Genomic DNA, 27777 nt, shown 5'->3' on the forward strand with positions numbered 1-27777 from the left:
GAACCAGGTTCCGCCGGAAGCAAAGGGAGGGCGGCGTAGGCGGCGTGTCTATGGAAGCGGCGGCGGCTGAGCGGAAGTAGCCGGGCGAGCGGCAGGAGGCGAGGCGAAGCGGCGGCGGCGGCGAGAGAGTCACCGAGGAGGATGAACAACAAATTCGACGCGTGAGTCGGAGGCGCCGCGGCTGAGGCCTAGTCGGCGGGGGTCCCCGTGCAAAGCGGCTCCCCGTCGCCCTCGGCCCGGCCCCCAACCGCCGTTGCGCTCCCGGAGGGGGCCGGAGGTGGGCGGAGAGGCAGGCCGCCCTCCCTCCGTGAGGGCAAGTAGGGCGCCCGGGGCTGCAGGGCGGGGAGAAGCTGCGCCTGCCAGTTCTGGGCACCACAGTTCAAGAAGGACACTGACAAACTGGAACGTGTCCAGAGGAGGGCAACCAAAATGGTCAAAGGCCTGGAAATGATGCCTTATGAAGAACGGCTAAGAGAGCTGGGCGTGTTTAGCCTGGAGAAGAGGAGGTTAAGGGGTGATATGATAGCCATGTTCAAATATATAATAGGATGTCACATAGAGGAGGGAGAAAGGTTGTTTTCTGCTGCTCCAGAGAAGCGGACACGGAGCAATGGTTCCAAACTACAAGAAAGAAGATTCCACCTAAACATTAGGAAGAACTTCCTGACAGTAAGAGCTGTTCAGCAGTGGAATTTGCTGCCCAGGAGTGTGGTGGAGTCTCCTTCTTTGGAGGTCTTTAAGCAGAGGCTTGACAACCATATGTCAGGAGTGCTCTGATGGTGTTTCCTGCTTGGCAGGGGGTTGGACTCGGTGGCCCTTGTGGTCTCTTCCAACTCTATGATTCTATGCCGAAATTCCCCCCTCGGCCAGCAGAATGAAGGTGGGGGGTGTCCCTTCACGGAGGACGGGGCTGCTGCTCTGCCCTCAGAGCTGGAGGCCGTGAATGCTTCCAATCTGAATAAAATACAGTGGTACCTCAGGTTACAGGCTTGACAACCATATGTTGGCAGGGGGTTGGACTCAATGGCCCTTGTGGTCTCTTCCAACTCTATGATTCTATGATATTATGATATAGACTCTTCAGGTGACAGACTCCGCTAACCCAGAAATAGTGCTTCAGGTTAAGAACTTTGCTTCGGGATGAGAAGAGAAATCGCGCGGCGTCGGCGGTGGGAGGCCCCATTAGCTAAAGTGGTGCTTCAGGTTAAGAACAGTTTCAGGTTAAGAACAGACCTCCAGAACGAATTCTTAACCCAAGGTACCACTGTATTGGTGGGGGGCGGGGCGGGTAGGAGCAGGTAAGCACCGCCCTGCACAGTCAATCACAAGATCACACACCCTTTGAATGGCAATGCCCATAAGTGTTTTTTTTTTGGGGGGGGGCTCAAATATTTTACTGGGGTGGTGGTGCTGAAGGGACCTCGGCCCGATGATTTGGCTCCTATGAATGGTCCTGAATGGCAGTTACTGGAAGACTCGGGAGGGGAGAGAGTCACTCTTGTGCTTGGACCCTGCGTGAGGGTTTCCCTGTAATGGGCACCTGGTTGGCCCCTGCAGGGGACAGGACAGGGCCGGCCCACCCATGAGGCAAGGTGAAGCGGCAGCAGATCCAGAGGTAGATCATTCTCTCACCCCCCACCCTCCCTTGTTCACGGTGTAGATCCTAACCCTTATCCCCTGCTTCCCTGAGCCGTTTTGGGGTCTGCCTTAGGTGCTGAAATGCTTTGGGCTGGCCCTGGGTACTGGGCTTTATGGGCTGTTGGCCTGATCCAGCAGAGGCTGTTCACAGCCTCTCTGCATTCTGAGCACAGTGCAGGCTGCAGGGCAGGAGTCATCAGTGGCCAGAGCAAAAATGAAGCTGCTTGCCTCGTTCCAAGTCAGCCATCTCTGCAGGGAGAGCTGGAGTGGTGCCCTCAGGTTGTTGCTGGACTCTGGCTCCTAGTGGCATAGCCAGTGCAGAGGGATGATGGGAGTTGGAGTCCAGCGGAAAAGATGTAGGAGGCACAGTGGCTTCAGTATGAAGCCTTTCCCTGCCCTATCTGGAGATGCTGGGGATTGATCTAGGGTCTTCCTGCAGCTGGATCCTGTGAGCTACCACTGGGGTATGGTCTCTTCCCATGTGGGGCAGAGCTCAGTAATGAGGGCAAGGGCAGTCTTCAAGCCTGTGGGAACTACTTGGTTTTATTGCAAGGACCTCAAAGTCTGCCACCTTGCAGTTGTGTGTAAATTCACTGTGGATCAGGAGTTTTGACAGCCAAACAGGGGAAGAGGAAACCTTTTTGTTTTTATTCTTTAAAATTTGAGAGAGAGAGAGGTGGCAACCCTTTACTGAGCTACCGAAAACCATCTGCCAATCAATCCCATTCTGCCTTCTGCCCAACCCCAGTCCACACAGACTGGTGGTGGCTCTCCTAGGTTTCATACAGGAAACTTTCCTAGACCCACCTGGAAATGCTGTGCATTGGGCCTGGGACCTTCTGTATGCAAAGCAGGCGCTTTGTCACTGAGCCGTGTTGCCCTTTGGTAGAGAAAAAATGCGGTTGAGTGACAGTTTGCATTTGTTTAGAAAGGGCTGTATCTCACTGTTGACGTTCACAAGTCTTGCCACTTTTCCAACAGACACAGGCGCTGTCTTTAACAGGCAAAAATCAAGAAGTGGGTTTCTCCCCCACTGTACCTCAGGTGTATCTGCCTGATATGCATCTGTAGCTGGCAAAGAGATACCCAGGGGGAGATAGTCACCTGTCTGTTCAAACCCCCAACTGACATCTTTGGGTCCAGTCTCAAGATACCCACTTGTTTCTTATTGCAGGCAATCACTTCTCATCTATAAGAAAATACTCCACTAAGACCTGGTGTAACTGCCACTGTTTGACCATTATTTAGCATTGTTGACATACTTTCCCTGGTATGGTGGCATGTATCAGGACACAGGAAAGAAGTATAATGGGGGATGTAGTAGGGTGTGCAGATGTGGTAGAAGAAAGCGCTGAATTTGTAGTGGACTAGTGGGGTACAATAACACTTTGAAAAATAACTGTGAAAGAAAGAGACTGGGACCTTGCTGGATGATAGGTTAGAGACTGTTTAAGGCACTCCATTTCACACGACCATCAATGCATGTGATGTTTTATTTGTCTTGATAAATTTTATAAACGGGTCTCTAGCCCCAATAAGTTTACAGTTTTAAACTGGTGTCAGGGATTTATTTATTTTTTTAAAGATGGCAAATATAGGGCAGGCTAAACATATCCAGCTTTTTAAACTGTTTCCTATAAGATTGGTTTCCAGGGGTGTGCTACAAAAGTTCTTCAGACAATACAAAAAAGGAACAGCAGTCATGAGCTTTCAAACTGATTATTTTATTTACTTCTTTGCCAGTCTGAAGGATGATGACAGTGGAGATCATGACCAGAATGAAGAGAACAGCACACAGAAAGATGGTGAGAAGGAAAAAAATGATAGAGACAAACCCCAAAGTATCAGCAAGAGGAAGGTACGTTCTTTCCTCTTCCTTGTAGACCAGACTGGAGTGTTCGGTTGATGATTCTGAGGGAGCGGGGGAAGTGTTAGCCTATAGCTCCAGTGTTCAGAGAATATCTATGGTTAACTTTGACTAAGACCCTTCCCTAGTCTCCATGCCTTTCCTTTGTTAAAGAAAATATAAATTATTTCAAAATGTTTATCTTGAAAGCAGAATTGACTGATAACGAACAATTCCATTCATCCGTACGGTTCTGGCGTTGGGAACAAATTCAGCCCTAAAGCATTAATGACTTTCCACGTAGACAACCCATTATGTTCTCCTATCTAAGCAAATGGCTGCCATTTGTTCCTTGAGGCCTAGGAACATGTCATGAAGGCAAAGTTCCCTAACACTCCTAATACCTACTGAAACCTTGGGCGGCACTTACACGATGTCTGTATTCTCTCCTTGCCAAAGCCCCTTGCAATAGATAATCCCTCTTTCTGCAAGAACATGTTTCCTGACAATAATGGCAGACATTTAGCTGTAGATAAATTTGATATTAGAACTGCGCTCCTCCTTGACTCCATCTGGCGCAAGCGCACATGAACCTACAGAAGTGGCTGCCCACCTTCCCTCTACTTTTCAGTAAGCACACACCTTGACGCAGGATTCATGTGCCTATCCTGCCCATTGGCTGTGCTTCCTCAGCTCTCTCCTGCCTTCACCAGCAGCTGTGAAAGCAGATGGCCCGCAGTGAGATAGGAAAGGGGTTATTCCTAGCTGTGAATTGCAGGTCACCACCCCTGGTTTAGAGGCTTTTTTGTTACAGAGGCAGCAGGACTGGTGCCCCTGCTCTGCTTTGAAAGGGGGCACTTGCCTGCCTTTCAAGCAAACTCATTTGTGGACTTTGGGTCTGTTCTTTTCTGTAAGGTTTCCACTGCCCAAAGTTCCTTTGATTAAATGTAACCTAATAGAATACCTTTTATTTTCTGGCAGAGATTCTTCTCTGGGCTTGAGAAGGCTTTTTGTGTAGTTTAGCCCATCTGTTCCTGCCCTCCCCTTTGCATTAGAGAGCTGCTGTGGTTGAGGCCCACACCTGTAGGGAACGGTCTGTACTCACCCCTTAGGCTTCCAATTACTGCAAGGTAAAGGTGCCTTGTGTTCCTTTGGCACAACAGCCATGGGCTTGGGACGTAAGGTGTGTGCAGGCCTTGAGGAAGGCACAACATCTTCCTTTTAAAAAGAACCTTTGTGTAGAAATTGCATCCCACTCTAGCATGATCAAATGGAACAAAAGGTGGAAGTAGGTGAACGCCTTCAAATTATAAGGGGCAAAGGAAACATGTTGCAGTTGGGAAGAAAAAACGGGGGTGGACACCCAGCAAAATCAAGGACACCCAACTTCTGCAGTATAGGTGTACTCTTCCTCTCCCTGTTGGAATAACCAGCATTTTGCTTGTTATATATAGAACCCCATGGCCAAGATTCTGACACCAAATAGCTGAACCCAAGCCCAGGGAGCAGCATTATCCTCTAACAGTGTGTTCTCCAGTTTCTATTCACTAGCAAATTGCTGAACCTGATCATACTATTGACAGTGAAAGAGAGATGCTGTCTTATGGCCCTCATTTGCATTGATCCCTTTTGGCTAGGGGCTGGGGAGGTGCAAAAACCTGCTAGAATTCCTCCTGGACTCCCTTCAGCAAACAAGCCTCTCCCCCCCCCCCCCCCCAAGCCAAAGTAGAGGGCATTTTGAGGGAAATGAGAGTTTCCCACTCCAGCCCATCCTTTGTTCAAAAGTTGTGTTCCTGGCAGGAAGGAGCTGGGCTATTTCATACCTGGGGTTATTTCAGTGCAGCTGTTCCTGGGGTGGGAGAGAGATGAAGCCCAGGTTTTCCTGGCTTGCCTTTTGTTAGCTGGGAGCTGAGTTGGGTGATGTTTTGGCCCTGGAAAGCTGTAAAGATGATCACATTTGTTCTAATGTATGCATTGCCGACATTTGGTTTTTTTGATTCGCTTGAAATGTTCAATTCCATCTGTTTTCCCTGCTTGGAATGGGGATAGATTTCTCCATTGCTTCACAGAGGAGACCCCCACTGCCTGCCCCCGTTAAGATCCGTTATCCTAACAATTGGAGACCTATAAAGGCATGTAGGCGGAGTTCATGAACTGGCCTTGTCTGATGAGTTGCTTTTGAGAAACACGAAACGTCCCTCATGGGGCTCGTCCTCTGCCAGCTTGGAGAAGCTCAAGCATGCTGAGGATTGCTAATCTCTCGTTTGAAGTATAGTCAATTCCTGCCAGACTAATGGTCTGTTTCAAGCTATTAGCAGAGATTGAATTTCAGGAAGAAAATGAGGCTAAAATGTTCTTTCACGCTCCGTGATGGCAGGAGCAGGCAGGCTTCTAATGCTGCAAACATCTTTCAGCCTTCTCTTTAGAGAAATGCGTAAGGACAAATGAGTTGTTTCAATTCCGCACACAGGCTGTGGTTCCAGGGCCGGCTGAGCACCCCCTGCAGTATAATTACACCTTCTGGTACTCCAGGCGGACCCCCGGGAGGCCCACCAGCTCTCAGAGCTACGAACAGAACATCAAGCAAATTGGCACCTTCGCCTCCGTGAGTTGCATTTCTGTCTTGTCGCTCGTTTAACTGGATTCAGTGCAGCTTGCAGGGCAGGTGTTATCTGCGCATGAGAAGCAAACAGGGAGGGGCCACAGCTCAGCCATCGGGCACATTCTCAGCATGGATAAGATCCCTGGTGCAATCTCCTGTTCTGAAACCCTAGAGGGCGGCTGCCGGTCCAAGCAGGCAGCATTGGGGTAGTGGGGCCAAGGGGCAGCTTTGTATATCTCTTACGTTCACAGTGAGTATGTGTGCACTGTCGTGTTTAGAGTTAGGCTGGACCGATAGGGGATTCAGAGTGGCAGTGGCTCCCTTGCATCTTGTACGGAGGAATTCTGAACCAGCCACCGTGTGCAGTTTTACATTGTACGGATCTCTCATCACCCTGTGGAAATCACTGCCACAGGGATTGACCATTGGTTTAGATAGCTTTTAAAAAGGGTCAGACAAATTTATGAGGGACGCGTCTCTTTATGCTAGGTAGCCATGGCAGCTAAATGGAGCTTCAGTGGTAGATACCAGGTGCTTTGTGAATATGGGTTAGAGCAGTTGCCTCCAGTCTTCCGAGGAACATCTAGCTGGCCACTTTTGGAGGCAGGATGCTGGAGTTTATGGGCCTCTTGATCTGATAATAGGTCCCACCCTCCTTTTTCAACAGCCACACAGGCAACTTCTCAAAATGCCCCCCCCCCAATCCTGTGTCTCAGCCTAGGTGCTTCCTGTTCTCATGGCCCCATCAGAGAAAGGGCATTCCTTTTCCTCTAAAGCAGGGGTAGTCAACCTTTTTATACCTACCGCCCACTAGTGCATCTTTCTTGATGGTAAAATTTCCTTACCGCCCACCAGTGCTCGATGGAAGGAGGATTCAGCTTGTGCTGTAGAACCCCCCCCCCCCCCGCCGCCCACCTAGAATCCTGAAATGCCCACTACTGGCTGGTAGGGACCAGGTTGACAACCCCTGCTCTAAAGTGCCCAACATGACCCTGTGTCAAAGGCAAGGTGTGGTTCTGAAAGAAGGCCTTCTCTTGTGTGGTTGTGTGTCTCATTTTAAAATCTTGACATACATATATAATTCCGTTTGCATGCTACCTTTCCACAGTTCAGGGCATGCTCAAGGTTGCTTACAACGTGAAAAAACTACACATAACTACAACAGAACAATAGTAGTCATGAACAGTAAATAAAACATTAAAAAGACAAAACCAAACTGAACAGTTTCTGCATAAATCACAACAATATCTAAAATAAAGATGCCTCAGCTTTTGTAGCTGGAGTCAGTCCGGTCCTCATCTTCCCAGGTCAGATGGGAAAAGGCCTGCAAGGCAGGGAGCAGGTCTTCCAGCATATGCTCAGCCCTGGAAAGAAGCTGGCTGAGCAGGTTTGCAGTGCCGAAACTCTTTGGGTGACAGCGCAGGTGCCTGGATTGTTTGTAGCCAAAGGGAGGTGTGGTGAGGAGAGAATTCTACTGGCCCTCCTCTCTGGCTTTCTTCTTTAACCAATCAAATGGGACCCTTGTGCCCAGCCCCACCTCCCTTTCATGACTGCCTAGCCAATGCCCTAAACCAAAAATAATGAGCAGCTGGAATTACTGTAGTATATGAACAAATGGGAAGATTGCAGTAGAAGTCACAAGTGGGAAAGTTTTGCAGTGAGGAGTGCTCCTGTTTAGTGTGCCAGGCAGACATGTCTTCTTTTCAGGATACTCCAACCCATCCCATTCTTCTTCCCCCCCAAAATCTAATTTTCTGTTTCCTCTCTAGGCTGACATCCAGCATTTCTGTGACCACTGAGCATGCTCAGTCCTCAATAGGCTGTTTTGGGGCTGTCTTTTCCTAAGATAGACAGATAGATAGGTAGACAAGGCCCTCTCTATCCTTGTGGCAGTAAATTGTCTAAAACTGTGCTTGACATTGTGTTTTTAAATTGGTGCAACCGACCCTGGGACCATAAGAAACTGTATTATAATTATTAATAATTTTAATTACTAATGATTTATTGTGCTTTTGCATAGCTTTCCCCAACCTTCCTGATACCATCCTCTTGTTTCTCTGTAGCTCTGTTCAGAACCGAAGCCATGAGCTTGCTGATAGTAAACATGTGACCCGTTTTCCTTTCCACATTACTGTCGTTTGAGTGACCCACTGAGAACCTCGCATCCACCTAGTACTTTGTGTTGCACCAGTAGTTCTGGTACTATTGCATATAACCTGAGCCTTAGCCAGCAGTCCTTGGCACCCTTACTTGAGAGTAAGCCTCTGTGAACTCAGTGGAACTTACTTCCTAGTAGATGATGCAGAAGATTGCCTTGCTCGTCTGACAAGTTCTACTCCGCATAATTCAGCACAGTTTCTGCAAGCCTGCAATTGCTTGTGTCTGGGCCACTGGAGGGCAGCAGCGCTCTCCAGAACCGCTGGCATGCAGTTATTGCCATGAATTGATCTCCAGGGGTGGCATATTTATTCATTTGCCTAAGATGTGTAACTCCCCATCTAGTTCCTAAAAGCTCGAAAGGCAGAACCCCTTTCTGCAAATGATGCAATAATGCATGTTATATAGCACCGCAAAAAGCTTTGTAGGTGTGGAATTTTAAGGGATGTGAGCTGTATCTGAATTCCATTCTGGCAAGGGGGACTTCTTTTACAATTTGCCGCAGCTTTGGGCATTTTATTTTATTTTTTTTGGGTAGTCTGAGATGCAAAATGGTTTGCTGCAGAACAGAGAAGTGGTGCTTCCCTTCTCTTCTTCCTCCTCAGTTTCTTGGACACTATTAAGTGCCCCGTATGATCACTAGCGCCTGTGAGGCCCCTGGACTTTCCATGTTGTTGTTGTTGCTGCAAGTGGCACCCATTTTGCCGCTGCTTCTGCTCCCATTCTTCCTGAACTTGCACCCCCAATATGAGGGTGGGGGTTCCAGTGGCCAGTTAGTCATTCACAATACTACCAGTCAACGGTCTGTTGCTTAACCGTGGCTAAACACGGTGAAATGTTTCATGGTCCCAGGTTCCTACTATTTTACAAACTTGTGGGAAAGGAGGCTGTATTCTTGCTCTGAAGGCCGGTGAGTAAAAGATGCTTATGACTTGTATTGAGCAACTGAAGGTGCCATATCTGCACTCAGGCCATTGGCCCATTTAGCCCATATTGTCTGCTTTGACTTGCAGTGGTTCTCCCAAAATGTCAGGGGAAAGTCTTTACCATCTCTTGCTTCCAGATTCTGTCTAGGGACACCAGGGGTTGGGGTAGGGGCTTTCTTTCAGCATGCAGTGCATGCAGTCTTATACTATTCTATGGGTTCTTTCCCTCAGCTAAGAGAATGAACTTGAAATCAAGACCTCCCTGGATGAAATTTCACCTTCCTTTTTTTTATTGACAGTTTTATTGTATATGTTATATTCTTTGTAAAGCACTTGGTGATTTCACTTGCAAATAAGCGGCACACAGATTTTGCTTAATAAATATGCATTCCCCAGTTGTTTAATCCCAGCCCTTCCCTGTTTGCATGATGTGATTGTGATTTTATGTTGTAACCTGTGACCTGAGACCTGTGGTTATAGGGTGCTATACAAATTTAATAAATAATACGAATAAGAGTAAGAACTCTGGCTGTGCTTCTCCTCTTGATATAGGTGGAGCAGTTTTGGAGATTTTATAGCCACATGGTTCGTCCCGGGGACCTGACGGGCCACAGCGACTTCCACCTTTTCAAAGAAGGAATTAAACCTATGTGGGAGGTGAGTCCTGACAGGTGCTGCAGTAGGAAGGAAACAGGAGAAGATCACAAAAAGGACACAGAAGCTGAGCTGAGGGGTGCAGATGGGTCTGTAATAGGTCTCACTGGCTGCACTTACATCTGTTTATTTTTCATTTGCTGTTAGTGGGTGATCATTCAAACTAGGAAATCAGTTACTGTTTCCTAAGACTATTTCATCTAAAACTTTTAACTCCCTTCATTTAAGTAAAAATATAGTTTTCAAAGTTGTACCTAAGAGGTTTAAATGCAAGAAAAGAAACCAGATATTAAACAGGCCTGCTGGAAGAGACAAAATGCCAGAATACAGAAATAAAGTCCTGCAATCTTCATGCCATTCAACTGAGATATCCCCTCTACTTTATTTCCCACCCTTCACCCTAAAATCCCAGGGCAGGTGCCAATAGAGTCGTTGGGGGTCTAAGAGAAGCTTTATCGCTATTAACATAGCTAATACAGTGGTGCCTCGCAAGACGAAAAGAATCTATTCCGCGAGTCTCTTCGTCTTGCGGTTTTTTCGTCTTGCAAAGCAAGCCCATTAGTGGATTAGCGCTATTAGCGGTTTAGGGGCTTAGCGGATCAGCTGATAAGCGGCTTAGCGGCTTAGCGGATCAGCTGATAAGCGGCTTAGTGGATCAGCTGTTAAACGGCTTAGCGGATCAGCTGATAAGCGGCTTAGCGGATCAGCTGTTAAGCGGCTTAGCGGATCAGCTGATAAGCGGCTTAGCGGATCAGCTGATAAGCGGCTTAGCGGATCAGCTGTTTAGCGGCTTAGCGGATCAGCTGATAAGCGGCTTAGTGGCTTAGAAAAAAGGGGGGGGGAAAACCCTGCAGGAACTCGCAAGACATTTTCGTCTTGCGAAGCAAGCCCATAGGAAATTCGTTTTGCGAAGCACATCCAAAACGGAAAACCCTTTCGTGTAGCGGGTTTTCCGTCTTGCGAGGCATTCGTCTTGCGGGGCACCACTGTATGACATTGAAATAATCCCTTTTCTCAATATATGATTTTGTTCAGGAAAAAGAAATAGTCTGAGGCCTTGCCCTTCCCCTATTCCTAGGTGCCACATTGCTCTTATTTGGCCCATCCCGCTGCTTTTACTGGCTACAGTCTAAAAGACTGCAAGGACTGCTTTCGTAGAGGCAGCTGGGGAAGAAAAGCCCTCCCTGGTTTGGGGCAGTGAGAAAGTTGGCCTCATTTTCTTCCTTTTCGTCTTCCCAGGATGACGCCAACAAGAACGGCGGCAAGTGGATCATCCGTCTCCGGAAGGGCTTAGCTTCTCGGTGTTGGGAGAACCTCATCCTGGCAATGCTGGGAGAGCAGTTCATGGTGGGCGAAGAAATCTGTGGGGCGGTCGTCTCCGTCCGCTTCCAGGTAAGGCGCGTTCTGGGTGTGGCGGGACCAGCCTTGCCGTCTTGAGGCGTGGGAGATCCCCTTTTGCTCACCTCCCGGCATTCGCCCTGCAGGAGGACATCATCTCCATATGGAACAAGACGGCCAGCGACCAAGCGACCACGGCCCGGATACGGGACACGCTCCGGCGAGTGCTGAACCTGCCCCCCAACACCATCATGGAATACAAAACCCACACGGACAGCATCAAGTACGTGCGGCGAGGGGGGAGGGGAGCACTGGCTGTAATGGGCTTGCCTCTGTGTCTGCCGTGTTAATGCAGGGATCCATTCCTTGTCCTGTGGAGCTGTGAGTGCTGTCACCACACTGGGACACTTCTGGTGTCTCACACAGCTTCTTCTGTTCTGGCACGTGTTGCCTTGAGGGCTACGCACAGCCTTCTTGCTGCCTGCAGTTAGTGGCCTAGCTCACCAGCTTCAGTGCTCTCCACCTTCAAGGGACCCCGTTTGTTCATTTATGTAGAGCATTTGTACCTCACTCTTCAGCCAGGAAAGGCTCCCAGGGCAGCTTGCGTTCAATCGGAGCAAAACAGTACCTACCCACAAGCACAGCACACAAGGAAAAAGGAACAGGGAGGGAAGAGGAAAATCGGAATCAAAGCTCAGGCACCCGTTTCTGAATAGTTGCTCCTACCATCTGGCACAGTTCAGGGCAGGAGGTGCCTGTTGGAGCTAGTGTGTCGCAGCAGAGCTGGTGGAATAAGCTCTGCTTCCTGGGTGGCAGTTGTGGGAACAGGAGGTCTGATGGAGCTTGTGTGTCCCTTGGGCATCTGCCACAGGGGTCCCAGCATCCTCCAGAGCAGGGGCAGCCACCCTTGTCCTCTCCAGGTGCTGCAAAGCACAAAGACTGTGATCTTGTAACTCATTGGCCAAGCTGATTGGGGATGATGGGAGTTGTGAGTCCTGCAACATATTGGCTCTTCTCCCTGGAGGATTCTGGGAAAGATTCTCATCTGCTTCACGTAGGATTCTGGCCAGGAACTGAGAGTGCCTCCTTTCGCACCTCCCTGCGGAGTCAGCTCACTAGTGGTGAGTTTGAAGGTGGCTTGACTGTCAGTAAGCTTTCAAGGAATGCCAGCCTTCCCCGAAACCAGCCTTGGCCCTCCAGTAGCTGCTTGGTAGAGTGGGCTGGGATTGTGGGTCTCCCCCTTTTCCAAGCCAAGGTGGCAGGAGGGGAGGGGGTGTGATTTGAGTGCACCACATTCCTGGAGTCATAAAACACAGAGACTAACGGGGATTTATAGACCCATTAGATTTATAAATGTTCTCAGGAAGGCGCTATGTAAATTTACTGTGCTGTACAAATGATTTCTAATCATAATAAATGCTGTATATTAAATCCTCCCAGCCCCCCCCCCCCCCCCTGGTGACAGAGGCCCTTTAACTAGAACAGAGGATTATAGTACACGGAGAGGACAGCTGTATTTTAAATGAGACCGTTATAGTTTACCAGGCCAGGCCATTGAAGATGACTTTTATTCTCCCGCAAAGTGATGAAGGATCGCTGCATATTTAAGAGCTTTCATATTGGGGGTGAAAAATGTGAAAAACCCTTTTCACTTAAGTGCACTATAAGCAAAGATGCAGGTTGGGGCGCGTGGGCTGACGCTGGAAGATTAACGTAGCCAAGGAAGAGGGAGGACAGATGAATAAAATGCAGAAGTAGAACTCAGCAGTAAGAGGGTTTTCTGGTCCAGTGAGTGAGCAAGGATGCAGCATGGCACCTGCTTCTTTTCCCCTGGCTAGCAGAATCCCAGGGAGGAAGGAAGCAAGACCATCCCAGAGGAGGGCGTTAAAGGAGGGGTAGTACCACTGGTGGGCTCCTTCTGGGGTAGTTTGTCCACCTTTGGTCCCCATCTTGCACTCCGCTCTCACCTGTGGTTCTCAGAAGCTGTCAGCATGCAACAGTGGCTACACCCCGGGAAATGGCTTTGACTGGCTGGCTAAACCAGGTGACAGTAGTCGATGGGTTTGAAACCCATCAGTGAGTTAGGGACTTCCCCTACATGCAAAGACAGGTTCCAGCGGATTGAGCGAATGAGACCAATAGTGTTTCCAGCAGTCAATAAGGCGGTTTCTGCATATGCTGTAGAGGGAAGCGAGGGGCAGACAGAACTCGTCCTGGGAAGGTAACCCATCTAGGAGGAGGAAAACTCATTCTAAACCTCTCCTGCCTTGCAGGATATCTTTGGGAGAAAAAAAGGGTTAGGAGTAAGTAAACTCTACACATTTCCAGAGTGGAGTCCCTAAGGCGGTTGGGTGGCATCTGGTACACCTCCTTCCAGCAGCTCCTGCAGCCAAGCTGGCGCCAAACGTATTTGGATCACATCAGTGAGGCAGCCCAGGACCTTCAGACACACTGCCCAGGCTTGCGCCCCAGGGAGGCAGTTGACTTCACCCTGGGAGGCACACTCCGTTGTCTCTTGAGACAGACAGATGCCAACAGTGTGTCTGTGTGTGTGTGTGAGAGAGAGAGAGAGAAAGAGAGAGAGAGAGAGAGAGAGAGAATTGCTTGGCTAGATGAGACCAAAGGTTTCATTCATTCAGCACTGTGTTTACAACAGTGTCCAACCAGCAGTCTCTGAAAACTCATGAACAGGGATGGAGACAGCTATCCCTTCTGTTACTTGTCCTTCAACTTCCGGTTCTCCAAGGTATACTGTCCCTGATCATGGAGGTTGCATCCTGACATCCACTAATGCCGGGAGGTTGGCAGACTTCATTTGCGAGTTGCCTGAGCTGTAGGCTGTTAGGAAGCAGGTTGGAAGGCAGGAGCAATTCCACATCCAGTCCTAAGCTAGGTACTCTCTGCCCTGATGGAGCTGCCAGGTAGTAGAATCCTGAACTTGCCCACCCCAAGCCAGTGCATCATTGGCAACTTTGTGCAGGACATGTCAGATGGCGGCTAAGAGCCAAGGCAGCTGCTCCCTATTGGGAGTGGGCTTTTCTTTTCGAATCTTTGAAGGAGGTGAGGAATTTGATGGTTTTCAAATATGGGGACAGATGAAGAAACATTTCCCTCCTTGTATCTAGTGAGAAGAGGGCAAGTAGTAATGGGTTTAAGTGCAGGAGGATTCATTTAGATTGGCAACTTTGACCCTTTTCAGACTTGCGTTGTAGTTGCATCCTGCAATGTAGGACCCATTTCTCGTTATTTACCATATGGCCATCTTTCCCCTCCCTCTTTTTCTCCCTCTGTCTGTCTCTCTGTAATTCTCCTATTTTGCCTCCACCTCGTTTCTCTCTCTCCCTCTCCGCCACCCCAATGAAAACCCCCAAGTGACATTGGAAAACCAGTGGTAGCATTGCTGGTGCAGCTTGCTTCAGGTTGGGGTGAGACCCACCCATTGAACACTACCTCTGCTCAGCTCCATCCAGCATGGCCAGCGGTTAGGGCCAATGGGAGTTGGAGTCCAGTAATATTAGGAAGGCCAGAGGTTCCCCACCTTGGCTTGGGTGAAATATTGTGTTTGTGTGGGGTGATGGGAGGCAGAGTCATTTCTTGATGGTGCAGCTTATCTAGGGAAGTTTGTGGAATCCTTTTATTTTTGGAGAAGGTGATTCATGTTGGGACTGTTGCACAAGAAAAATCAGGGACGCGGCAGCTAAAAAAGCCAATGCAATTCTGGGCTGCATCAATAGGAGTATAGCATCTAGATCAATGGAAGTAATAGTGCCACTGTATTCTGCTCTGGTCAGACCTCACCTGGAGTACTGTGTCCAGTTCTGGGCACCACAGTTCAAGAAGGACACTGACAAACTGGAACATGTCCAGAGGAGGGCAACCAAAATGGTCAAAGGCCTGGAAATGATGCCTTATGAGGAACGGCTAAGGGAGCTGGGCATGTTTAGCCTGGAGAAGAGGAGGTTAAGGGGTGATATGATAGCCATGTTCAAATATATAAAAGGATGTCACATAGAGGAGGGAGAAAGGTTGTTTTCTGCTGCTCCAGAGAAGCGGACACGGAACAATGGTTCCAAACTACAAGAAAGAAGATTCCACCTAAACATTAGGAAGAACTTCCTGACAGTAAGAGCTGTTTGACAGTGGAATTTGCTGCCAAGGAGTGTGGTGGAGTCTCCTTCTTTGGAGGTCTTTAAGCAGAGGCTTGACAACCATATGTCAGGAGTGCTCTGATGGTGTTTCCTGCTTGGCAGGGGGATGGACTCGATGGCCCTTGTGGTCTCTTCCAACTCTATGATTCTATGATTCTAGGGAGTGGGGAGTGGGGAGCATCTCATGTTGAGATGGTTGCCAGTTTTCATCAAGAGTCCCTGGTGTCCATGATGGCACTTCTGGATGTGAGAGTGTTGTGATTGCATGGTGGGTATTTAACTTGGCAATCAATATAGAACAAAAGGTTTTTTGGGGGGGAGGATTCTGATACTGTTCTGCCCATCACCCATCTGCTTTTGTTTCTGCACTGAGTAGCCGTTGCTCAGTTGTTGATCAAGGTCTGGCTTTTGTTTGTAAAAAAGTGCCTCTAAATCTGCATGATTTTTTTTTTTATAATGAAAAGATAACATAGACTTACTCTGCAGTCTTATACAGTGGTGCCTCGTAAGACGAAAATAATCCGTTCCGCGCGTCTCTTCGTCTAGCGGTTTTCTCGTCTTGTGAAGCATCCCTATTAGCGGCTTAGCGGATTAGTGCTATTAGCGGCTAAGCGGCTTAGCGGCTTAGAAAAAGGGGGGGAAAGGGGAAAAATTCGCAAGACTCGCAAGACGTTTTTGTCTTGCGAAGCAAGCCCATAGGGAAATTCGTCTTGCGAAGCGCCTCGAAAAACGGAAAACCCTTTCGTCTAGCGGGTTTTTCGTCTTGCGAGGCATTCGTCTTGCGGGGCACCACTGTAATCAACTGAAGTTGGGGCACATTTAGTGGGGGTTAAGAATAAAGACCCAACACACAGTGCACCACACACAATACTGTAAAATAGTTCAACAAAATGCAATGCTAATAGAATAAATTCAGTGAATCACAGCTCTAAAATAAATCAGACTTTTATTCTGCACCCCCTTGTAGTCAGTACAAATGAAGCTGTGAAACTGGTAATTCCAGAGTCCGTCCCTTCCTCCCTCCCTTCCTCCCCCCCCCCTCGCACACACACAAAAATGTATGTATAGACATATGCAGACTAGCTAGGGTAGACAGGGAATGAATTTCACCACAAACAGGTGACAGCTGAGTTTTAGAGAGCAGCAGAATAGATGAGGCAAATTTTCCAGTATCCGCTGCACAGTAGCGGATCCCCATCAGTTTCCTGGAACTCCAGCATATAAGGACTTAAGGCCTCTGATTCACCAGGCACTGCAGGGAAGAGAAATCTCCTGAATTTTATTATCAGATTGATGGAAAATGCATCATGCAGCAAGGCAGTGTGCCTGTTGGTCTTTGCTTTAATGGAGCCTTCACTGCCTGCTTTACGGTACCTTTGCTCGCTCGGGGGGTAATTTGTGCTCCCATCACTTCATTATTTATGCCCTGAGCCCAGTTTGGGATAATGTGAGTTCCTGGGTCTCACAGCCTTTCCTCTCTGGGCAGCTGAGCTGCCGCTTATAACCCCCTCTGGCGGGCTCAGCTCTGAACCCTTCCTTGCGTTGTGAAGGTGACTCGGGAGGTAGCAATCCACAGACGTTTGCCCTCCACTGACTGTTTTGCTCATTTACTGACAGTGTTAACTGAATGCCGGCTGCCTTTCAGCCATTAGAGCTCCCCCGGTGGTTTGTGATTAAAAACACAAACTAAAAGGATTTGAATATCAAAATGAAGAGGTAAGCTGGCACAGGGGGCTGCCTGGGTCTTCTCTTCATGCGATCACACTTTTCTGTGCCTCCATCAACCCCTGTTTGCAAGGGCATTCCTCCAAATCCATGCAGTCTCACTGTGGAAGAAACAGACCCCGTGCCACAATCATTTGTTGTGAGGGTGCAAGGCTCTCTTCCAGAACTACAGAAGCAAGTCTTGTGGCACTTCCTAAGCCTGGGGTAGCATGTCAGTGACTAAATAGATCAGTAGTTCCCAAACTTTTTGGGTCACTGCCCCCTTGGTTCCATAAATACCTTTCCAGTGCCGCCCCCCACCCTATAAAAAAGCCTTACTTGGATGAGCAGTTTTCACAACCCGCTAAGGAAGGTAACATCACAGTAAAATTCAAAATGGGCAATTAATTGCACATCTATTCAAAATCCAGTTAAACCTATTTAGTTTAATTATATCTACAAAATTCACGAGCGAGTTCCAGTGATAGTCATTTGCACCTTCTGCGCCCCGTTTCCATCCGCTGGCCTCTTTGTGGCTCCCCACGAGGTGGTACTGTTGGTGGAAGTCAGTTGGCTGTTCACCACAACTTGAGCCATGTGAAGCATCAGCTGAGTACAGGGAGCCCCAGCAGAGTCTTCAGAGAATTCCTGCTTCCATCAGAGCAGCTTCTTCCAGAGTTCCCGGTTAAGGGAAAAACTCTCCCACACCGCTCAAGGCAACAAAGTGTTTACTGTCTTCTGGCGCAAGACAAAGCTAAACATTACTGTCTAATATATACAGTTCTTCAGGGCTTTGAAGTCAAGATACATATGCACAGAGCCACAAAAACTATCACCATGCTAGCTAATGTTGCTGCGTCAAACCCACAGCCTCTTCCTCTAACTCTTGCATATTCAGAGTCAGACCCTGAACAGCAAACAGGACAGGACTTCAGGATATGGACCTCCCAGGACATAACAAAAGCAACACCCTAGAGACTATTGGACTCGTCTCTGCGTTCCTGAACCAGTGGGGAGGGTGCATGGCTCAACAAGCCATACACTCGACCTCGGTGGTGTTGCTATGGTGACCCAGTGCACCTGGCACCTTATCTCCAAACATCTGGTCATGGGGGGTGTCAGACCAAGCGCTGTGCAATTTAACCCATTGTTCACGTTACACCAACAAGTGCTGCCCACTTTGGGAGCCACTGATCTTGATGGTTTCAGACTGCATCTCCCATCAGCCCCACCTTCCATGGCCAGCGATGGGCGTTGGAATCCAACAACAGCTAGAAGGCCACCACTTCCCCACCTCTGTTCTAAGTCAGTGGTCGCCAGCCCTCCATGCCCTCTTTCCTCCCAGCCCTCTTCCCCCCATGAGAAACTTAGAAATGCTTCTCTGGCCCCAGTTTGCTCTTGGTGGCCATTGCAGGGCTTCTCAGGCTGGGCCTAAGAGCTTTAAACTGAAGGCTTCCACCTCCCTTCTCTCACACCATTTTCAGCTCAAAGAGAGTTCAGCCACGGGAGTCAGAAGTGTTTAAGCCCTGCAATTGCTTTGCACTCTCGGTCCTTCCTGCAGCACAAATCCTTTGTCTCCAGGAGGCTCAGACAAAAGGACCCGTTCCAGTTGCTCCTGAGCATGGCAGCAGGGCTGGGGATTTTGCTTCTGCACCAAAGTGGTCCTGTGAGGCAGCGGGATTGATCTCTTTCCCGTCCACATTGCATGGAGCCAGAGGGACAGGAAAGGCCAGCTCATGGGGCAGGCAGGGGAGAAGGAAACTGACTGAAGTTGTGCCAGCTTGAGTCAACAATGCATCTTAATTGAGCCCCTTCACAGCAGGCAGTAATTGGCCCCCTGGCAGCTTCTGCAGCTCCAGCTGACAGAGAGCGAGCGGCCTTCTTCCTTGGTCCCACAGAAACATTCCCCCTCCTAAAGACACTCCCTGGGATTCTGGCTGCAGGATTACTAGGAACACGCTCATCTTACATGGAAGGAAAGCGGAACTGGGAGAAGGGTCTGCCATTTGATAGAAGGAACTCACCCCACACAAGCCTCTGGGATTCTCCAGGCAAATCTCAAAGCAACAGAAGTAAGGGTTCTGATTGAGAAAAACCATGTGATGTAGACAGATCGTGATGACAAAATCTGCACCTCTTTTGGTTACGAGGAAGCAACACTGGTGACTTCTAGGTGGGATTGCTGGCAAGTTGTGAGGCAGCAGATCTGTTGAAATCTATGAGCGAGGGATTTGGAGAAAATCTGTAGTTTGGCTTGAAGCGCAACCCTGGAAAGCCACCGTCAGCCAGTGCAGACATCTTTGTTTTTTGTTTTTTTATAAATATTTATTGAAATTTTTCATAACAAATAAAAAGAATCAAGAAAAAATACACCAAAAACGACAATCAAAACAGAAATCAAAAAAGAAAAACTAACAAAGTCAAAAACAACACAACATAGAAGCAACAAAAAAGAAAAATTATTACTTGCGTTTACTATTTCTATTACCCTCTTTCCTGACTTCCTCACATCTCCCTTTTCTGTGTTCTCCTTTACACAATCAATTTTAGCAATTTCCAACCCTTTTTGCCAATCTTTTTCAATATTTTACATTTCAACCTATTATGCATTTACTTTTCTTCTCTTTTAAACACTGTTATCACAAATTCATTATAACTTAATCCCTTGTATCATTTATTTAATCACCACATAATAATACTCTGGTCTTACCCCTTCTTATCCACATCATTTTTGCATATTTCTTTTTGCCAATTTCCTAATGCCATGTTATTTTTGATCCAAACATCATTTTAACATTCAAACATTTTACAATGTTTTTGCAGATATTCTTTGAACTTCTTCCAATCCTCTTCCACCAATTCTTCTCCCCGGTCTCGGATTCTGCCAGTCATTTCCGCCAACTCCATATAATCGATCACTTGCATCTGCCATTCTTCCAAAGTGGGCAAATCTTGTGTCTTCCAGTACTTTGCGATAAGTATTCTTGCTGCGGTTGTTACATACATAAAGAGAGTTCTATCTTTCTTTGGCACCGATTGGCCGACAATGCCCAAAAGAAAGGCCTCTGGTTTCTTAAGGAAGGTATATTTAAATACCTTTTTTAATTCATTATATATCATTTCCCAGAAAGCCTTAACTCTTGGGCACGTCCACCAAAGGTGAAAGAATGTTCCTTCAGTTTCTTTACATTTCCAACATTTATTATCAGGCAAATGATAAATTTTTGCAAGCTTGACTGGGGTCATGTACCACCTATATATCATTTTCATAATATTTTCTCTTAAGGCATTACATGCCGTAAACTTCATATCGGTGATCCACAACTTTTCCCAGTCAGTAAACATAATGTTATGACCGATGTCCTGTCAGACATCTTTGAGCTAGGTGAACCAATGTGTCGTGACTCGGTAAAGCTTGCACTCCAGCCTGAAAAGTTACAGGGGAGAAACCAGTGAAGGGGTGTAGAGATTGTGAAAGCCGGATTGGTTCTCCCCCCTGTGCTGCTGTAGAAGAGTTTCAGAGAAGAGAGTATTTCTGGCAGCAGAAAGCCACGCAAAGGGGCAGTCGTTAAGGTAATCGTCTTCTCTCCCAATTCCGCCTCCATTTGTCTGACTCCGCAAAGCAGGCAGGGCCCCCCCCCCCCCAATTCCTGCTCACTTGGCCCATCAGTGAGAAAAATAGCGCCAGAGGAGGCAACATTAGGCCCATTCCCCGAGATTTATCTGAAAGCACTTTTGCTGCAGATAGTGATCGCGCTTTTATGTTTATTGTGGGTGTCATTAGCTAAGCAGATTTAAGACAGGACGTGACTGGCAACAATTGGCTTCCGCTTTCCAATCAAAAAATGGCTCTATTAACGGACTTGTGTTCAGCATGCAGCGTGATGCATTGCCCAGGGTTCTTCTCAGGCCTGAGTGTGGTGGAGAAATTTCATCGCTTGTAAGCTCTCCCATGTTTTCGGGGGGGGGGGAGGTTTTAGGCAGCGAAAGCAAGATATCGGCTTGCTGGGGAGTCTCCCTCCCAGTTAAAGGGCTTCAGGTTTTAGAGGTTCAGAGATCTCCCAGCTGGAGACTTCAGATTTTGAGGCCTCTGTTGACCATGCTAGACTAGGTGTTCAGTTGCTCTGAGACAATGAGATGCGGTTTCTTATATATCCTGGAAAAGTGGGGCAGAGAGAAGAACTATTGGAAATAAGGTGAGCATGGCAAGGCCTGTACAGAATTGTGGAATAGTAGAGCGGAAGTGACCATGGGTCATCTAGTCATGCCGCCTGAAACCCAGGAATCTTTTGCCCAACGTGGGGCTCGAACCCATGGACCATAGGGTAGGAAGAGAGGAGCACAGCTCAGTAGAGGAGCACATGTTTTGCATCCATGCTTTATGCTGCCTCCCTGGCATTTTCAGTTAAGGACCTCATGTAGCACTGAGAGGTGGTGGTGGTCAGTAAACAGGCCATATTGAGCTAGATTAGTGTTGGACAATCTCAGTTGCATGTGGGCATCCAGGACTCATGTGTGTGACCACCAGGACTCTACCTGGCCTGCATCCCTCCCCTGCTCTGCTTTATAGCCTCTGTTAGTTCTTCTGCCTGGCTGTAATGTGCCCTTGATCTCAAGGATTTTTGTCTTGGAATAATAGAATTGGGAGAGACCTAGTCCAATCCCCTGCAATATAGGAATCTCAGCTAAAGCATCCAGGGCAGATGGTCACCCAAACCTCTGCTTAGAAACCTTCAAGGAAGGAGAGTCCACCACCTTCTGAGGGAGTCTGTTCCATTGCTGAACAGCTCTTCCTTTCAGAAAGTTCTTCCTGATGTTTAGTCTGAATCTCCTTTCTTGTAACTTGAAGCCATTGGTTCGAGTCCTACCTTCCAGAGCAGGAGAAAACAAGCTTTCTCCATCTTCCATGGGACAGCTCTTCAGATATTTGAAGAGGGCTATCAGGCCTCCTCTCTGTCTCCTCTTTTCCAGGCTAAATATACCCAATTCCTTCAACCGTTCCTCATAAGGCTTGGTTTCCAGGCCCTTGATCACTTTGGTCTCCCTCCTCTGCACACCTTCCAGCTTGTCAATATCTTTCTTAAATTGGGGCGCCCAGTATTCCAGGTGCCATCAAACCAAGGCAAAATAGAGCAGTGCTATTACTTCTTTTGATCTGGCCACTAGACATGCCTGGATAGGGGAGAGGGAGGGGAGTGTGAGCAAATTAACACGTGTTAATTTTTGCCTCTGGCCCTGCTGGCCCCCACTGACATGTGGCCCCTGGGAAGTTGCCTAGAAGAGAAAGCGGCCCTCCGCTGGAAAGAGGTTCTCCACTTGTGAGCCAGCCAGACCAATTGCCAGGTGGCTCAGTGAAAGTTGGTGGAGAGGGACCATGGCTCAATAGCACAGGGCTGATTGTTGGAGGTCCTGGGTTCAAACCCTGCCCCCTCTAGCGATCAGAGCTATCAGGGCTGGGAAAGGGAAGCACACATCCCAGAAAGCTATGGGGAGCCGCTCCCAGACAAAAAACAAGGGGCTGGATGGATTAATGGTCTGTATCCATACAAGGTAGCTTGATGTACTTCTTTGTGTCTCTGAATACCATTATTTGCACCGTGTTCGGTATGCGTGGAACTTTACAGAGAAACAGAAGATTAAAAACAGCACGGATCTTTGTCCCAAGAGCCCCCCCCCCAAATCACGCTTCCAACAGAGGGAGGGGAGGAGTGGGTGAGGCCAGGGGAAAATGGGAGCAAATGCCGCCTACTTGGGCATTGTGGGGCTGGGGCACACGGTGAAGAGCTCCTGACCTGCCTTCTGCCCCCCCTGAGATGCCTGGGCTGCATTTTCAAATCGGCTTCCCTTGTTAGGAGCCTGCTTTGCGCCTTCCGGGCAAGCACTTTAAAACTGCACACGATTGCTCTTTTGCTCTTGTTCAGAGTTAAAGCCTTTGGTTTGAAGTGCTCGTTTTCTTTTCTTTTCCTCTCCTCTGTGTGTGTGTGTGTGTTGTCACCGTTGTTTTATCCCCTTCTCTTCCTCCCCACCCTACCCTCTTCCCATTTTCGTTCCCCCACCCCTCTGGCTTGCCAGGGCCTGGGAGGAGTTTCATGGGCTGGTGAACAGCAGCGGCCGCTGAACGGGGGCTCTTCCTCCCTCTCTCACACACCCAGGGTAGGGCCTCATATTTCTTCTTACACGATTGTGAGATGCACCTCTCAGCCAGAGCCCCCCCTCCCCTCCCCTCTCTCCCCAGCATAGATTGTTGGTCACTCTCAGCCTGGGCAGCTCCCTTGTCCCACTGCCGGGACAAACCATTGGCCTTTCTCTGTCGACAAGATTTGCTGCAATTCTTAATGCTGCTCCACAGCAGCCTTGCAGAGCAAACCGCAAAGCTCTGGTCGCCTTGGCTGGCCTACGCAAAGCCAGTTCTGGTCTCCAAGGGGAAAAAAGGAAATAAAACAGACCTTTGTCAATGTTACCTGTAGACAAGGTGTGGGGAAACTTTGGCCTTTCAGTTGTCGCTCAGCTCTACAACTCCCATCATCCCATTACGGAGTCTGTTTTTAAATGAAAATCAGGACTTGGTGGATAAATCGGATTTCTCTCATATGGTTATAGCCACATTCTGGAAGGATGTAAGAGACGCAAACTTGAATGCTTGGTACAATAGTGTGTGGCGTATAGCCCTTATGGAGAAATTGACTCACAAATTGAGTCTGGCGAGAGGAACAAAGCACAACGACACCTTTGCGGGAGAACGATGGAGCTTTAGTTTGTTCTCCAGTAAAACTAAAGACCAGTTCCAAAGGTTTGAAATAGCTTGTGGATCACTTAATAAGGATGTGTAGGAGAGATGTGTACTGTTATAAGTTGTATTGCGTGTATGAAAATACAAGTTTTCATAATGTAATTTGGGGGGGGGGGTTCTGGGGAAATTTAAAGAAGAAGAATGAAAAGCAACCTGCCCAACTCCCTTCATCCCTGGCCATTGGCCATGCTTGCTGGGGCTGATGGGAGTTGTAGTTGAGCAACATCTGGAGGGCCAAAGGTTCCCTGCATCTGCTGTGGTCAGTCTTCCACTCGGTAATACCAGCTCTCTATGAGCCTACACTAATAGTGGAAACCAGGTTCTCTAATGGCCGTATGTTAGCTGCCCACTTCCAGACAGCCCCTTTGCCTGTTTGCAAAGGTCGCTGTTCCAGAGGGGGGAGGCCTTGGGAGGCTGAGAGGTACGTCTCCCACTTGCTTGTGTTGGGTGGATGCCAGCTGTTAGAGCAGGGAGCAGAGCGAGGGCCCCCCAGTCCTGCAAACATTTTACACAGTCTAAGTCAAGTGTCACAAAGCACAAACACAAGAGGTGGAGATTTGTGTCTCCTTCCACAGGCTAATATGAGCTTGCTGCCCTGATGCATAGTGGCTGAGCCACACTGGTTCCTGGGGAGGAGATGTGCATTCCTTGCCACTCTGCAGTGTGGCCTGCAGAGCAGCAAGAGTGTTATGTTCAGAGGCCCCCTTTATATGCATGTGCACCTGTTTATCAAGCATGGTGCAAGGTTACACCTGAAGGACCTGGTGCATTTACCCTTGCCTCTTGTCCCAGGTCCTCCAGATGTTCTCACTCTGCCTTGCTTTTGACAGCCTTGCAATAGTTTTGCAGGCCAGGCCAATCCTGTATTTCCCCCCTGGGGGTTTCTCCAGTCGCCCTTGCCCAGTGGAGTTTGCTCTCTGAGCATCTTACCAAGCCCATTCCAGGCTTTTTGTGGCATCCTACGTGGCTGCTAGAGGGGAGATCTTTTAGCTCCCCTTCCACTTCTGAGTCATCTCATTTTCCCTCCCCTGATCTAGCAGAGCTGCATCTTCCCAGATCAGATTCTTAGGCTCGCCTTTCTCAAACACACAGGCCACCCCCTTTACTGTTGTTAGGGGAGCTATGACCTGTTCAGGGGGCAACGTTTTGAACAGAGCCAGAAATGGTTGCGGGGGGAGTGGGGTTGTGTTGGAAATGCAGTTGGGAGGATAATGTACACTTTGATAGGGAATTGAATCATATTGGATGCATGTGGCTAACAGCAACAACCATTAAATTGAAGGAAGGGATGTTCAGAATCCATTTTTTCTTCCTTGATCCACCTACCTGCAGTTCTGCTGATGCTACGGGTCACAAGCTGCTCTATTCACTTTTTGTCTTTACGTGCATGGGAGGCACTCTTCCCATCAGTGAAGAGTTGGGGGATATCTCAAGCAATGCAGTTCCTTGTCATAGACAGGGCCTCAGGATGCCTGTTTATAATTATTTTTATTATTGGATTTCCTGGGCCTACCTGTGGCCAAAATTCATGCCCTGTACTTGTTCACTCAGCAACCTTTTTTTGTTTTTGCTGCAGCGGGGGCGGGGATGGAGGACGACACAACTTGAACATGTTTGACTACTAAATTTCCCCTGGGCATCGTGGACCAAACTGCAGCCGCTTTTCTTGGGACAGAATACATTTGCTAACCGCCTTCCCTCCTCTGTCTTTCAGGGATAACTCAAGCTTCCGAAATACCAAGATCGCACTGTGAGGAGCAGAAGGAGGAGGGGATACAGCACTCAGCTCCTCCTCAGCCTGGCCCAGAAAAAGCAGGCAGGGGGAGAGGAGGGTTTTTCTGTGTGCATGTGTCCGCTGGCTGAGGAGGCAGGATGGCCTGGGCATTTGACACACAATGGCTTTCACCCCTGTGCCAAAGACTGACCTTCCGGCACCCAAGCATCTTGGTCCAGCCCAGTGGGTGACCGTACTTTGCATTCCACACCGGAGCCCGGGTGCCCTACCGCCTCGTTTCTCTTCGATGTGGAGGGTCCTCTTGCTAAGTGGCTCTTCCTGCCCAGGGATTTCCAGTATTAACCGGATGTCTGCTGCAGAGGCGGAGGCAGTCCGGCGATTGGCAGGTGCCCCCATTTCACCTCTGCCAATAAACGATTAGGCCTCTACTCCCTCCTCCTTGTCGTCGTGTCTGCTTAACAGGTATCTGAGAGGGCGACCTGCTTGGAAGACCTTAAGGGGAGGAGTTGAGCACTCTCTTTGACTTCTGGGGGAACACAGGCAGGTGCTGGGGTTGGGGCTTTAAGCAGGTTAGATGTGCATGACCGCGCATTTACACTCGGGGTGGCGGGCTTTGCAGGTTCTCTTCAGGCTGCCCCAGTTGCAAAGTTAACTGAGCTAATAAATCAGTCAAACATGACAGGTGTTTAAGGTCTCTTGGCCATGGCAGTGCAATAGAACAGGAGCAAGAATTCAAAGGTTATTAAGAAAACAGACCAGGGACAATCAGAGCAAGCACCTCTTCTGGTTCTGCCTCTGGGGTTTTCCTTTTTAGTCTGGAAACCAGGGCTACGTATGACACTTGTCACTGAGCTATTACTGGAAAGCGGTGTCTTTGGGGCGAAGCCACTCAGGCAGCTTCCAACAAATTGTGAAACCACAATAAATGGGGATGGGGGCGGGATGGGGACTGGACCTCAGAGACCAGAAGAAAAAGACACGGCATCATTGTCATAGTTCAGGACCTATGGGAGTCAATTTTTTAAATTTTTTTTTTTAGGGTGGCGGAAAACAATTCCACAGTCCTCACAGTGGGGACATTTATGGGAGGCATCTTTAAAAAATGAGAAATTTTCAGAAGGGAGTGCTGGAGAGGCTGCCTGTGGTTTAGCAGCTCCTTCAACAGAGGTGCATTTTGTCTTTGCAGAGAAGAGGGCACTGTTTTCTCTTTATTTCTATGGTGTGGTGCCTCCTCCTCTGAATGTTGACATGACCTAGAATCTTGCTGTGTCGTCATTCAGCCCTGGTGTGTTTCTCTCTCTTTCCATTTCCCCCTTCCTAAGAGGAGGCCGCTGGATCAATCCAGCACTCTGTTCTCGCAGGGGCCGGCCAGATAATGCGCAAGCAGGACGTGAGAACGCAAGAGTCCAGCAAATGGCGTTCAGACGCATTGCTGCCTCCGACCATCAGGGTCGGTTCCTCCTCTGGCCCAGGCCCCCCTGTTCGCTTCCCACAGGGCGATCTGCATTCCTAGGCGCACGTTGCATCCCATCTAGACGCGGCTTGTGGTTTTTCTGCTACTTACGGGATCATGAGTCGGCACAGCCGCTGCATTTCAACATTTATTATTCAGATAAACACGCGACCCCTGCCGCTTCCGATATTGGTTACAGGAGTGGGATTTGATTTCCATCCTAATAGCACTTGGGCGCTGTAAGCCAGCAAAATACCCACGGAAGGGGAGCTTAAGCCGCCAGATGCTGCTTCCTGCCCACCATGTTGCCTTAATTGTTCCGCAAATGATGGCACTTAAGGATTTAGTCTCGCTCGAGGTCCCAGCTGTGTGCCAAACAAGTTGCTGTTGCTTCATCTGCTCATGAGCTCGGCTTTAAGAGACGAGGCCTGCTGTTCAATCTGAAAACGCAGACTCCCTGCAGCGCCTACCATGACAATATGGGGTCCAGAGGTGTCTTTTTCTCTCTCTGCTCACCCTCTGGTTTCCATTCAGAACCGCTTTAATAATTTGCTGCCTCTTTGTTTTGATTTTTTAAGCAGCACTGAAGTATGTTTGGTGGTGGTTCCTCCCATCTGTAACAAGGCTGGAACGCAAGCCACCCTGGAGTGAAAATGGGCCCCTGGGGATGGATCAGTTGGCTGGCGACTTTGGGGTGGAGGCGCAGCTTGATGGCAGAGCACATGTTTGGCATGCAGAAGGTCCTCCTGGGCCCAGTTGTCACTGGGGAGGTCAGCCTCTGCCTGG

General features: G+C 48.6%; 1 protein-coding gene across 5 annotated transcripts; it reads left to right on the plus strand.

The window, feature by feature from the left end:
• EIF4E2 (eukaryotic translation initiation factor 4E family member 2) lies at nucleotides 1-25966 on the plus strand. Of its 5 annotated transcripts, none has more exons than XM_079978298.1 (8): nucleotides 1-161; nucleotides 3382-3496; nucleotides 5955-6089; nucleotides 9722-9826; nucleotides 11063-11215; nucleotides 11308-11444; nucleotides 23086-23166; nucleotides 25518-25966. In XM_079978298.1, exons 1-7 carry the CDS (start codon nucleotides 142-144, stop codon nucleotides 23129-23131), a joined length of 711 nt encoding a protein of 236 aa, XP_079834424.1. In that variant the 5' UTR covers nucleotides 1-141; the 3' UTR covers nucleotides 23132-23166; nucleotides 25518-25966. The 5 variants fall into 5 exon arrangements, with proteins under 5 accessions (XP_079834424.1, XP_079834425.1, XP_079834427.1 ...); XM_079978300.1 differs by having other exon boundaries at nucleotides 19-161; nucleotides 3382-3443; XM_079978299.1 differs by lacking the exon at nucleotides 23086-23166.
• Nucleotides 25967-27777: the final 1811 nt, after the last annotated feature.

Source organism: Podarcis cretensis, assembly GCF_951804945.1.
Source record: "Podarcis cretensis genome assembly, chromosome: 5".
Taxonomy (NCBI): domain Eukaryota; kingdom Metazoa; phylum Chordata; class Lepidosauria; order Squamata; family Lacertidae; genus Podarcis; species Podarcis cretensis.